At 42.5% G+C, this 14,070-nt stretch overlaps 1 protein-coding gene across 1 annotated transcript in view; it reads left to right on the top strand.

Moving 5' to 3' along the window:
* hhip (hedgehog interacting protein) overlaps positions 1 to 14,070 on the top strand; it is a 34,898-nt gene that overhangs the window by 4,641 nt on the left and 16,187 nt on the right. The window contains exons 3-8 of the mRNA XM_063218244.1: positions 2,513 to 2,651; positions 6,115 to 6,316; positions 11,076 to 11,227; positions 11,822 to 11,995; positions 12,162 to 12,305; positions 12,519 to 12,640. Of these exons, the coding sequence (XP_063074314.1) occupies positions 2,513 to 2,651; positions 6,115 to 6,316; positions 11,076 to 11,227; positions 11,822 to 11,995; positions 12,162 to 12,305; positions 12,519 to 12,640 (933 nt within the window). The remainder of the gene's footprint in view (positions 1 to 2,512; positions 2,652 to 6,114; positions 6,317 to 11,075; positions 11,228 to 11,821; positions 11,996 to 12,161; positions 12,306 to 12,518; positions 12,641 to 14,070) is intronic.

The raw sequence follows: 14,070 nt of genomic DNA, 5'->3' as shown, positions 1-14,070 counted from the left end.
TATCAGAACCTCAGCAGGAGATTACAGCAAAGACACATCACATCAGTTGGATGATGTAAAGGGTCACCTTAAAACAAAACCTCACAGACATTCTAGAAGAGTGTTCAAAACTGCACAGTTGTGCCGGTTACACATTTTAAGCCTAGCAGGATATGCAAGAGAATGGAACAATAGAGACATACAGACAGAACGAGAGAAAAAAACCAACCATAAGTGAGCTAACCGCAGTAAAAACTCAGAGAGATAGAGCAAGAAAACAGGAGCAAGAGCCAAAAGTCCACCATGCTCTTGCAGTCCACCCCCACCCTCCAAATCAGCATATGTGGTGACGAATGACACATTTATTTTTCTACAAAGGTTGTGTATATGTAAAACTGCTGAAGTGCATCAAGATGTCAAGTACTTTGGGTGGCCACCCAGGTTGCTTTGGAAGATAACCAGATGGAAGCATAACACTATTGCTGGGGATGTAGCCAGTGTTCTCTCTGTGTTTCTCTCTCTATCTCTCTCTCTCTCTCTCTCTCTCTCTCTCTCTCTCTCTCTCTCTCTCTCTCTCTCTCTCTCTCTCTCTCTCTCTCTCTCTCTCTCTCTCTCTCTCTCTCACACACACACACACACGCGCACTCAATTTGGCTCTTTTCTTCTCTGCCCCACACTTACTCTCATTCTCTCTACTGTTATACTCTCTTGCTAGTCTCACTCTTCTCTGGGTACTGCAATGAAACTGTACATATGAAGGGGTGTGGAAAAAGTATACTAAAACATACTAATTCGTGGTGTTGTTACACTGTACTTACTGATAGTTTTTGTCAAGAATTCTGTCTTTTTGGCTATGGATTACAGTACTTAAAAATAAATGTACGCCCCTTTGTGCAGAACATAATTGTCTTAGCCAGCTGAAAACATTGTGCTGTTAAACATTTTATTGTTTTTCTTCAAGTTCTGCAGAACTGTGGACACAGGTGGGTGGCCAAGTCTGAACAGTAGCATTTACTGAAGTGCCTCCATGTCTGTCCTGTTATCTGTCTCAATTTATTATGTATTGCCGTTATTTATAACTGTTTTCAGCATTCATCCTCACCACTATATCCACTCCATTCTCAGACATGTGCTCAACCGCCTCAATGATGGTAAAGGAAATAATTAGCATGTTGAAATTTTGAGGATGGATATAGCATTTTTTTTACATAAGTATGGATGTCTTGAATGTGGGTGGTATGACCTCTTAGTCTCTCTCACTCAATCTCTGTTTTTCGGCATCTCCATGTGATGATTTAATTAAGGGATTTAAATTCTCTCTCTTAAAGCTCTGTGTGTGTGTGTGTGTGTGTGTGTGTGTGTGTGTGTGTGTGTGTGTGTGTGTGTGTGTGTGTGTGTGTGTGTGTGTGTGTGTGTGTGTGTGTGTGTGTGTGTGTGTGTGTGTGTGTGTGTGTGTGTTTGTACTGGAATGTCTGTTTGATCTCTATAGTTGTATTCCGATGCCTTGATAGGATAGTCTATCTTCTATGGTGTTACTGTGTGTGTGTGTGTGTGAGAGAGAGAGAGAGATAGAGGGAGAGAGAGAGAGAGAGAGAGAGAGAGAGAGAGAGAGAGAGAGAGAGAGAGAGAGAGAGAGAGAGAGAGAGAGAGAGAGAGAGAGAGAGAGGCACGCAGATTAAAGGCAGGATGGTGCACTGTGTGTGTTTGCCTTTCCATCACCAGTCTGTTTGCGTGTTTGCCCCTCTGAGGGTTCAGCTGGGGGGAAATAGGGGAAACGATAGCAGCGGGGTTGTTTTTAGGTCGTGCCAGCCTTTCAAGATGCTCCACTAATGCGTGTCCCCCAGAGGCTTTCCCCTATCCTCCGCCAGCAAGACGAGGCTAGAGAAAGGCAATTCCTAGAAACTCTCTGGAATAATGTTGTCAGTGTGATGGCTCCCAGAGGGAGAATTTCTCAGCGTCCTGAAAGTGATACCAAAGCTTCCCGTCTTTGGCAAGTTTTACACAGCCATTCCAAAGCACCACCACACCAAGGATGGTGCTCAACTGGGTCTCTGACTATGGAGTGGGTGGAACACTATCAGTTAATACAGGCAGGGTGTGGATATGTATTGAATTGAATATATTTGAATGGCTAATTCTTCATTAAATGGTGTCATTGTTATTAAAATTTTCCATAATTAGACACTCACAATTACACACTAACAACTACATTTATGTGTTTATATTACAGTATGTAAGGACTGTTATGATTTGTATGAAGCCATGTAAACATTGTATGTTTTTTTTGTGTACAACAGAGCACTGTGGTGTTGTCTTGGTGCTAGGGTTGCTGAAGTGAGGAAATGTTCCCTGACTAATATAAACCTATTAGTAATGCAAGCGATAAACACACTACGGTCTGCTTTGTGCTCAATTTACAGAAAGGGCCATTTACAATTTACATTTGTGATGACAGTAATTGTGATCAATGTAAAAATTGGGGGCGTTTACTGTGCTGTTACCTGTCTTGATATTGTTGATGTGTGTGTTGCAGAGCTTTTCCAAGCTGATGTTGACGAGTTCTGCCAGTTCTACAGCCGAAAAGACGAGGGCCTTTGCTTCCCAGATTTCCAGCGTGTCCGAAGGACAGACTCCAACTATCTTGGAGATGAGAATATTGAGGACATGAACAGGTCTGTTACTTCTCCTGTTGTACTCTTTAGTCATCTCTCAAAACATGGGCCACAGCAGTTGCCAGCTACCAGCTGTACATTTTAACTACTTAAAACAGTATCCATTGGTAATAGCAGTGGCAATGGTCATACTTTTCTTTCAGGTTTCCAATTTGTAAACGCATGAGAATTGGAAAGGAAAATATTCCAGGAGTGCTTTCCCCAACAAACTGTATTACTAAGTGTTAATCTGAATGAACTCACAGCCTCCATATGCTCCCAGTACAGTTTCCCCCTAACCAACCTCACCAAAGTCATTTACTGTCCCAAATCCAATGCCGCTTCAAAGGGAGTTAGGCCAGCTTTGATGACACAATGAAAATGCTTAGACAGCTTGTCTTTAGTTAAGGCCGCAAAGTTCTGCCGCTTTGCACACAAGCTTGATCACCATGGCCAATGTCATCACATGAAAGAAAGTACACAGTCTAGCCAAAAAAAGGTCACACAAACACTATGTTGTTGGGCCACCTTTAACTTTGATTATGCTATGATTATGTCCTTGATTGCAAGTTGTTTTGGATAAAAGTGTCTATCAAATGTAAGGTGACGTAATTATGGCTCAAAGTTTGTGTTGCATTGATTCAATAAACTTCTGCAATGCCTGACATTTATTGAAACAATATGTGAGGCCTAGCCTAAAGGCCATCCAACAACATAGTGTGTGAAGACTTGTTTTGGTCAGGCTGTGTACATGAAATTATTGTCCCCTCTCATGAAATTACACATAACTCTGTTTCTCCATGGAAATCATGATAAACAACATGTTTTTGTTATTCTGGAAACACTATGAAGGCCATGTATAATATGTTTCAAGGCAATATTCGATAGATAGATAGATAGATAGATTGATTGATAGATTGATAGATTGATAGATAGATTGATAGATAGATGGATAGATGGTGGTAGCATCATGGTGTGGGAGCGTCATGCTGTCCAGACTACAATTCTAAAGGGAATATGGGAGGGGTGCTGAAACTAAATGTCCATGCTTGCAGTCCATGCAATTTGTACCAGTAGAACAATTTACTATGGAGGAACGAGTCCCAAATCTCACAGGGAACCTGTGCCAACTAATTGACAGTGGATAGAATATTGCCTATTAATTAACTAATAATTTTGGCTAAGCCATTTCCGTGTTTTTTTGTTTAAAAGAGCACCGTGTAATATTTTCAGTATCCAGAATCCATGCTGCCCATTCACAAATGTTACCTTTTTAACAAATACTACTTACTACCACCATCACATTTTAAGTATTCAATATGACTAGGAAAATTGCACTTTGCATACATGAAAAGGGGGATCTTCTCCATGGTACGCCATTTTGAATTTCCAGAAATAGGCAATTGTAGCTGCAATGCTCACTGTACTTTGGTCATACTAGTAATACTAGTTTATTACTTAGTAAATATGCATTAAAAAAAAAACAATTTGGCAATAGGCAGCGCAATTTCAACGAGAAACATGGTTGCAATACCTATTCTGGCCACATCTTACACAGTGCACCTTCAAACTCTGCGTAGCAATAAAATATCCGCCTCAAATTTATTGGACATCATTTGCATACTGTATTTCTTTCCAGAATAACAAAAAATTGGCAATTTTCACTAAGAAATCAAAGAGTTATGTCGAATTTCATAATAATAATGATAATAACATTATAATTTAATCAATAATAATTTCATCCTCAAACGCACACGCACACACACACACACACACACACACACACACACACACACACACACACACACACACACACACACACACACACACACACACTCACACACACACACACACACACACAATTATATATTGGGACAGATGGTGAAAATTGAAACAGCAGTTGTTATCAAAACTTTGTTAGTTCATTGTGCTTTATATTGCCATGATTTTTTTTTCCCAAAATGTATGCTGTGGATTCTCAAATTGGATCTTTTAATGAGGCCTTTCTGTCGTCCTCCTCTGCTCACACCATGCATTGCCTCAAAGTCGCATGACACTGTTCCACAAACCTCCCTGCACATACCTCAGCTGGCCCTTACATCTGCCATGACATGTTACTATGACATCATACCACAGCTAAGACAGGAAATGAGAGGAGTGTACCTAAACACATGCCCACATACACAGTAGGATTGCCTGTTCTTCTCGGTCTGTCAACATGACCACACAGATACTTTTCTCTAATACACACATTAACATATTTATTTAACTATCTGAAGGCCTCATGCAAATTGTAACCTTTTTAAGAACATCATGTAGTGCACATATAGCCTACAGTATAGTGTGTGCGTGTGCGTGTGTGTGTGTGTGTGTGTGTGTGTGTGCGCACGCGCGCGTGTGCGTGTGCGTGTGCGTGTGCGTGTGCGTGTGTGTGTGTGTGTGTGTGTGTGTGTGTGTGTGTGTGTGTGTGTTGGCCTATGCTAGGGACTGATTCCAGCTGTGCTATTTAATGCACTGAGCAAGCTCCCCCACATCTGATGGAATCTGTGGTTTAGGGAACACTTGTTTCACAGCTTGAAGGCCCACTGCACTTCAGATGCATTGAATGTGCTCTTGCAGTGATACGTGGCTCCTGCCAATCCTAGATAAATCAATGGCATTTACAAGACATTGTAATGCAGAGTTTAGAAATAATGAAAATATATCATATGCATAGAAGAACAGAGAGAGAGGGGGGGGAGAGAAGAACAGAGAGAGGGGAGGGGGAGAGAGAGAGAGAGAGAGAGAGAGAGAGAGAGAGAGAGAGCAATCCCTTGTTTTCTTACCCACATATCCTTGTTTCCCTGACATCTGATAATAATCTCTCTCTCTCTCGCTCTCGCTCTCGCTCTCGCTCTCTCTCTCTCTCTCTCTCTCTCTCTCTCTCTCTCTCTCTCTCTCTCTCTCTCTCTCTCTCTCCCCCCACCCCTCCCTTGTTCCCCTGACATCTGATTATAACTCACACACTACCTGGAAACAGTGTACTCAACCACACGTCTCTCTCTCTGTCTGTCTGTCTGTCTCTCTCTCTCTACCTCGCCCCCCCCCCCCTCTCTCTCATGTACAGTATGCCATATATTGAAATACTAGTTATACTTGTATGTATTACATTGAAATAATAGTAATTATGTTAGTTACGTAAATATTGTGAAGTGCACTGCATATATAGGATGCAGTTATTTCAGTTATGTCCGCCGTTATTTCATTGGCAGCTGACACTGGCAAACAGGAAATGGGGTTTGAGGTAAAATGTTGTTAAATTTACTCATTCATTACATTGAGATTTAGGTGTGTAGTTGGCCATCTCTCAGGGGAATGTGGGTATGATGATTATCACTCTGCCTGAGTCATAGATCTGACCAAGGACATCTGAAGATCCAGAGTGTTCTTCAACCCACCTCAAAGATCATGCAGGATCATGACCCCGTCACTCTTTGGCTTTCAGGAAGCACAAACACAACTGCTACTGCGTGCAAGAAGTGATAAGCGAGTTACGACAGCCCGTTGGAGTGGTGCATTGCGGTGACGGCTCCCATCGCCTCTTCATTTTGGAGAAAGAGGGCTTCGTGCGGATTCTTACTCACAGCATGGAGCTGGTCAAGGAACCTTTCCTTGACATTCACAAGCTGGTCCAGAGCGGCATGAAGGTAGGGCACATTTCCAATCTCAGGCATCAATTTGTACTGTAAGTGCACAGGTGTTTATGCTGTGATATTCTGCAATGGAAATGAATGAAGAATTTATGAACAAACTTATTTTATTTCCCAGAACCAGCACATTAACATGTGGTTCAGACAAAAGATGTTGGAATTGGGGGGAAAATATGAATAGAAAACAGAATAGGACTGCATTTTGGTCCGAGGCGGATTATAATGTGTTGGAAATGCAAATCATCACAGTTAATAATTTATAGCTGGAACCTTTATTTGTGTAAACATAACAATCAATAATGAAATGTGTTTGTACTTTAACAAAATCCAATTGAATATTTATGTCTGTAATTGCTTGTTAGACATGCTGGTGGTTCTTTATCAATATTGGCTCATCTTTGATTTCGTGCCCTGTATACATTTAGGATACCAGTTGAGACCTGCAGGATTTCACATTTATAGAAGATGACAAAATACATGATTCACAGACACAAGTCATACTCATGAAATATGCTGAACCTTGAAATAATGAGACGTGTTCTACCAACCATGGTGTATGTGGATAATGGCAAGAGTTTAAAATGACCGTTGCAGAATGTAAAATCCACACATCATTGACAGCAGTCTTATACCTAACATCATTATTGAAATTAAAATAACACTTTCTTCAAGAAGGTTAGGGAAAAGAGGCACACTCACGACAAAACACAATCATATCATAAGCCCATTCATTTTTTTCTTCCCATTTATGCAAAGATTTAATGAGAATGGAATTTTATTCAGTGAATTCTTTGCGTCCTTGGAGTATTAGATGTAATCGTGCATGCTGGCACAGTGACACATAGTTACGTACAGTGTGCCAAGAGGGTGTTTTGGTCCTGCAGACTGCCAGTTGTGGAAACATCATCTGTTTAGTGGCCACGGATCTCACGACGGCTCGAAAATTCACCGTGTGATTACAGGATTGCCATTCGCACGTCAGCAGCTGTGCAATTTAGCTGTGCATGTCTGTCACCACCGACAATGTGTCATCGCTTGTATCGGATGTTTACCCATATCCATGGTGACTAGAGACTGCCTCTTTCTGACAAAAGAGGGCCTTGTTTGGATCACGGGGTTGGATGTAAAGTAGGCAGGGACTAGAAGGGGTGTTTATGCATGTTGCAGGCTGACTGTCTTGCCCTGCGAGTAAAGGAAGACCTTGATGGGAGGGGGTCAGAATGGACACATGCTACAGATTCACCAGGAAAGCCTTCCTAAACAGCCCCTTATCATCATTACATTTAATTGTTTTCGGATAAAGCTCCTTATTACACTCATTAGAAGTGTCTCAAGCCCCGACTTGGCCTCCAGAGAGGTGTTCTGTAAGCGTTTGGAAACAGGGGGCCAGCGGCCGTGGGCCCAAGGCAGCCGCCGTGTTTACCATGCATGTCAACAGACTCTGGTTAGCTTTGTGCCTCTAGAAGGGCCAAGGTCCATTGGGAGATGAGGAGTGAGTGAGGCCCAGAGATAATAGTCTTATCAGAACTTTGATTCTAATGTTGTGTGTTTCCGCTAAGTGTTGGCATCCCAAACCATTTTTTCCCTACTAACAGTGTCAGTTCAGTCAGGCTGCTCAGAAACAATATGGCCTGAGGCATGGTGGGTGTTCTGTCTGATGAAACACTATCTCTCTGCTCCAAACTCCCCCATCCTGCATACAAACACACATACACAAATAGTCCATAAACATCAAAATGGCACATACATGCTTGCCACGTGTGGAAAAATGACAGACAGAATTCAATACCACCGCTGTCATAATTTCTGATTTATACAGCTGTGCAAGTTATTTCAGTCATTCATCAATGTCTTCAGATCATCTTCCCTTGTAGCGTTATACTACTGAATATAATTCCCGAGGTAACAAGGAGGGATCATTCTGAACGCATGAGAGACTACTGTTGCCTCATAATGCACGCCGTACCTCCTGTGGCACGCTGTAATAGTCATTGACAAGTTTAAAAGTTGAAAAGTCATTGAAAACTACCATAGCACTACATGACTATGACCTGAAACAGGGCCTTTAGTAATGCACTATGACTATGTCATTGCCATTCTGGTAACAGCAAATTGATAATGCCGTGTCTTAAAGGGTTAAACATCCACTTACATGTTGGAAGCAGGATTGTCTGTCATTCAAACTACTGAGAGACAGCCCCCTCCTCTAATCTGACAGTATGGTTATTGCTCATGCAATCTGGTCTGTGTTAGATTATCTACCACAGCTACGAAAGAGAGGGCAATAGTTCATTATTTCAGATGAAATTTGATACGCTGCTTGTTAGCTTGTTTACTTGCGCAAAAACATATATATAGACGATGACGTGTGCAGATTTTTTTTCTTCCCTTTACCCCAGAGAGTGAAAACAACATCATGCACGTGTGTTTTGCTGAGTGTATTTTGCTCTTCCGTTCCCGCTCCATCAATACATACGGACAAAGCATGTGCTTGTACATACACACATACAGGCTCCCAGACACACACAAACACACAGACACGCACAAACGCACTCGCACTCGCACATGCACATGCACGCACACACACGCACACACACACACACACACACACACACACACACACACACACACACACACACACACACACACACACACACACACACACACACACACACAGCTGTCGAACATTCTCAGGCAGCGAAGTGAAGGAGCTCCTACTGTCACTTATCTCAGCTCTAGCACTGTAAACAGGCCTCTCTACTCAATCAGCATGATGGTATTATAATGAGCTTGCAGTAAAGTTTATCTGGACACCACAAGCAGTTACATAGTGTGCCAGCTTCATACAATGCTATTGGTCTTGTTTTGGAGGTATGGTGTTGTAGTGTCAAAACCCTTTGACCAAGAGGCAGCATAGTCAAAATGTTTTTTCTCCTAATCTTGTCTTCAACCCCGACCCAACCCCACCCCCCATGCTCTGACAGAGTGATGTTCACTCCACGTTTCCCTCCCTGTCACAGGATTAATGCGTCTCAACAGGTGGACGTTCCTGTGTGTGTGTGCGTGTGCGTGTGCGTGTGCGTGTGTGTGTGCGTGCGTGCACGTACGTGTGTGCGTGTGCGCATATGGTGACAGTGAAATTGGATGTGGATCTCTAGTTTCGTTGTTTCGGCTGACAAGGCACCTCTGAATTAGTGTGAAAGATTTCAGATCGCCTGTGAGTTAGCCATGCATCATTGTTCAGACTATGTCGAATGTTTTGTTGTTGTTGTGGTATTGCCCTATCCCATACGAATCAAAAGGTGCAGAACAACAAAACAGCAGCCAAGCAATGTATCCCGTCCTCAAAGACCAGCTGCTGCTGGCCATAGTGGAATAAGGTCTTGGGGGCGTGTTAGGTTGAGGTGGGAGTTCTAGGCTAAAAACAGTAGCTCTCCCTCCTTCTGTCCACAATATGGCTCCCCTTACAATTACATTGATATTTAATTGTAAAGAACCCTATATAAGCCTATGCTTACACTTCCAGCACAACACCCCCCAACCCCCCAACACACACACACACACACACGCACACGCACACGCACACACACACACACACACACACACAAACTAAATTTAAGACGCACATATTGTGGTGGTCCTCAGTCAGGGACTGTTTGCCTCTTACTTGCATTCCGTCTTGTCCATGCTTGTATGTTTTGGCGTATTCTGGTCAGGCTCCTGTAGGTGTGCCACACATATTTTCCCAATACATTTTAACAAAACATTAAAGAAATAATAAGTGAAGTAGTTCAATTCAAAATCCCAACTTCATTCCCTTGTTAATTTTGAATTCCTGAATTCAGCACTCATAGTCGCTTGTTTGGTCCTGAAAGTGACATTTTTATATAGTCTCAGGATTTGAGTTAAAAACACGAGCCCAAACTTTTCAATTACTGTTTGCGTAGTGTAGACCCAGACTGAAAATCATCTAACTGTCATCTTACTGTAGTCAAGTATCATCAAAATACATTAACTTTTAAGAGGGGCAAGGGAAAGAAAGCCTAATGTGATTGCCTTGCTTTAAGAATGACCACCATCATAGCAACAAATGATCTATCACCAGGCCAAATAACCCAATAAATACCACAGAAATTGTCGTTTTTTAATCATGTTGCCAAGACCATGGGTGTTTGCAGTGCACTACTTTTTTTTTTTAAACTTCAGAGCATTTTTTTTAAGACAGATGGGATAGGAGGGGAGAGGATGTGGGGGAAAGACTGAAGGACTCCTGAACTTTTGTGTTGTCTATGAACTGCCAGTGAGCTAATAAATTCTTTGAGCCACTCTGCACTGCATTCACGGATATCCCCCAAAGATTACACACACAAATCACTCGAACAATAGAGGCTGCCAGGGCGACCTCAGGAGTCTCACAGGGGTCCGGGCCCTAAGACAAGCACATCTAACTAGGCTGGGGGTGGGGCGAACCGAGGGATGCAGTTTTTGTTGGGGGGGTGGCATTGTTGCCTGGAGTCAAATAGTTTATAATGGTTTGTAATGCAGTAGTCAGGGAAGGAGGGGAGATTTTTGAGAGCAATGGGATCCGTAGTGGTCCCACATGAAGGGGAAAATGGGAGAGAAAAGAGAGAAAAAAGCAGAAAGAAAAGGGGCATGGGGGGCGTGGATTTGGCCGTGAGCACAGGACACAGGCAGAGTGGGAGAACAGGGAACATAATTAACTTCTGGATCCTTTGTGGTTCCCCCACACTGACAGGCTGGAGATGAAAGGGGCCTGCTAAGCCTCGCATTCCACCCCAATTACAGGAAGAATGGAAAGCTCTACGTGTCCTACACCACCAACCAGGAGCGCTGGGCCATCGGACCGCACGACCACATACTCCGTGTGGTTGAGTACACTGTTTCCAGGTAGTGTGTGAGTTATAATCAGATGTCAGGGGAACAAGGGAGGGGAGGGGGAGAGAGAGAGAGAGAGAGAGAGAGAGAGAGAGACCGAGAGAGACCGAGAGAGAGAGAGAGAGAGAATGAGAGAGAGAGAGAGAGAGAGAGAGAGAGAGAGAGAGAGAGAGAGAGAGAGAGAGAGAGAGAGAGAGAGAGAGAGATAGCACCAGTATGTCTTTAAAAATTGCATTTGTCTAAAACTGATGGATGGATTGAAAATTGTAATCCAGGGATACAATTAAGTGTCTGCTCTCATGGCAAATATGATGAGTATTTTACTACCGCCACTTATATACTTAGGGAGTCACAGACTCACACCTGATAATTAACAAAGCAGAAGACACCGTAACAAACCACACTGAGTATGCTTTATTGTCCTAATTATTGTTGTTATAACGTGTTAAGTTTGAAGTCCTAATTCCTTGCCTTCATGGGAGTGGTGCACAAGTGCGAGAATACCACCTCCATTGTCACAAATCAGGCAGGCAGTGGGGGTTGTCCTTGTTTGTGCCTTCTTTTTTGTGTATAAAATTAATCATAGTCTTGGTTTACCCTTGGCAGGAAAAACCCAAATCAGGTGGACACAAGAACCGTACGAGTATTAATGGAGGTTGCTGAGCTGCACAGGAAACACCTGGGGGGGCAGCTGCTCTTCAACCCTGACGGCCTGCTCCACATCTTCCTGGGGGATGGCATGATCACCTTGGATGACATGGAGGAGATGGATGGCCTCAGGTATGGTGTTCATTAGTGTTTTTCTTCTGGTTCCATCATGTTTCTTAAGTTATGTAGAAACGGCAATTATTATACTGTGTCATTTTGTGTGATGTACATTAAAGTTCTTGCTGTGACTCGCATAGATGGTTTCCTTTACATTGAATGAAGGTGTTATCATCTACAGTGATTTCACTGGAGCCGTTCTGAGAGTGGACGTCGACACTGACTCCTGCGCCTCTCCTTACTCCATCCCTAAAAGCAATCCCTACTTTAACAGTACCAACCAACCTCCTGAGATCTTTGCCCATGGGCTTCATGATCCTGGCAGGTAAGAGATCAGTGAACAAACTAGGAAACCGTTTTGACATTTGAGCTGAGAACACATTTTGATGTTAGAATGTAGAAAGTTTTTAAAAGCACACACCAGTCAATATTAGGGCATTTATTCTTGTTGATGCATATTTTCACAAGAGAACTGCAGTAGTTCCTAATGTGACTCTGCTCACGATGTTGATCTTGCTGTCCCCTGTTCCCAACACAGGTGTGCAGTGGACCGGCATTATTCTGACACAAATGGCAGTCTTCTCATTCTTTGCACAGACTCATCGGGCAGAAACACAAGCACAGGGAGAATCCTGCAAATTGTCAAAGGGAAGGACTATGGTGAGTCATTTTGACCTCCGCCAAGGATGTTATGTTTTCGGTCACGTTGGTTTGTCTGTCTGTCTGTTTGTTTGTTTGTCTGTCAGCAGGATAACTCAAAAACTAATCAACAGATTTGGACGAAACTTTGTAAAGTTGTTGGTAATGACCCAAGGAACAAATGATTAAATTCCGGCTGTGGTGATCCGAATCATGAACCGGAACTAGGACTTTTTAAAAGATTCTTCACCATTGCTGGCCTTTAAATCTAGACGCCCCTAGTGACCCCAAATTGAATTGCGGACAGGGCGGATCTGGATATTCCAGTTTTCAACTCCAAAAGAGAAGACAGAGAGACTTGAATAAAAATAGGGTGTAACATAATCCAATGTTTTGTCAAACAGCTTCCTTGGCAGAGGTCTGCACTGTCAGAGTGCATTCTAGTTTTCTGATTGTAACCCTATCATCCATTTTAAAACTACCCTGGTTGGGAAGATGCACCTCGCAAGCGCATGTGAACTCATATCGCTTTGCGGATAAAAAGTCAAATATTCTAAATATTGAAAGGAGGGAGAGGGAGAGAGGTAGTTCAGTGGTGTTTGTTTTTAAAACATTTGCATTGTGTGAAGGGTCACCACTGCATAATGATTAGTAATTGTATCCTCAGTATAATGAGTGTTCAGTATTGCCAGGGTGCGATTTGTAGGGGGGGATGGGGGGTATTGTCCCCCCTTCTGGTTTTGATATCGCCTTTTTTCCACATAATTATAATCACAGTTTCATTTAATTCCATTGATATTGCTTAAAATCTGAAACGTATCCCCCCTTCTGGTTTTCCGACAAATCGCACCCTGAGTATTGCCTATTCATTTTGTTCTTCTGATGGCTTTTTATTCACACTTTTGAAATAAATGGGTGCACGTGCCAAATTGGTGTCTTTATAGCAGATGTTGGTCTGTAGCAGGTGTTTATCTGTGGCTTGATCATGGGATTCTGGATATAGTTAAAGGTGTATCTAGTGCGCTACAGAGCATTGTGCACTGTTGTTTCCATGGCTACGTGCACTGTCGAATTTCGAGGCTATTCCCAGAGCGGCAAAAGACAATGAAAATAATATCTTCTACATTTTATGTCCTAACAGCTTAAAACTTTGCACTTCACACCACTGTACTACTGGAAAGTTACCCTCCAAATTGTAGATTTTTTTGGTGGTGTGGTGTACATGCATTAACGATGTGATGATTCTATGATTAAAAAGACTGGGTGTTTTGGTAACTTCTGGAAGGGGCAGTGTCGAGGTCAGTCAATAGTCTGAGAAAGCTTGATATGTGTACATGCTTTACTGAGTCATATTATCTGGCACTAATAGTTTGGTTACAAAAACTGGATTTGTATTGGTATTCGTTTTGATTTCAGTTCAACAAAACATGGTTTTTAAAACCAAGACATTA

This window comes from Engraulis encrasicolus, chromosome 16 (assembly GCF_034702125.1).
Source record: "Engraulis encrasicolus isolate BLACKSEA-1 chromosome 16, IST_EnEncr_1.0, whole genome shotgun sequence".
In the NCBI taxonomy this organism is placed as follows: Eukaryota; Metazoa; Chordata; class Actinopteri; order Clupeiformes; family Engraulidae; genus Engraulis; species Engraulis encrasicolus.
Note: the sequence above shows the minus strand (reverse complement) of the source record. Positions and strands in the feature narration are given on the sequence as shown.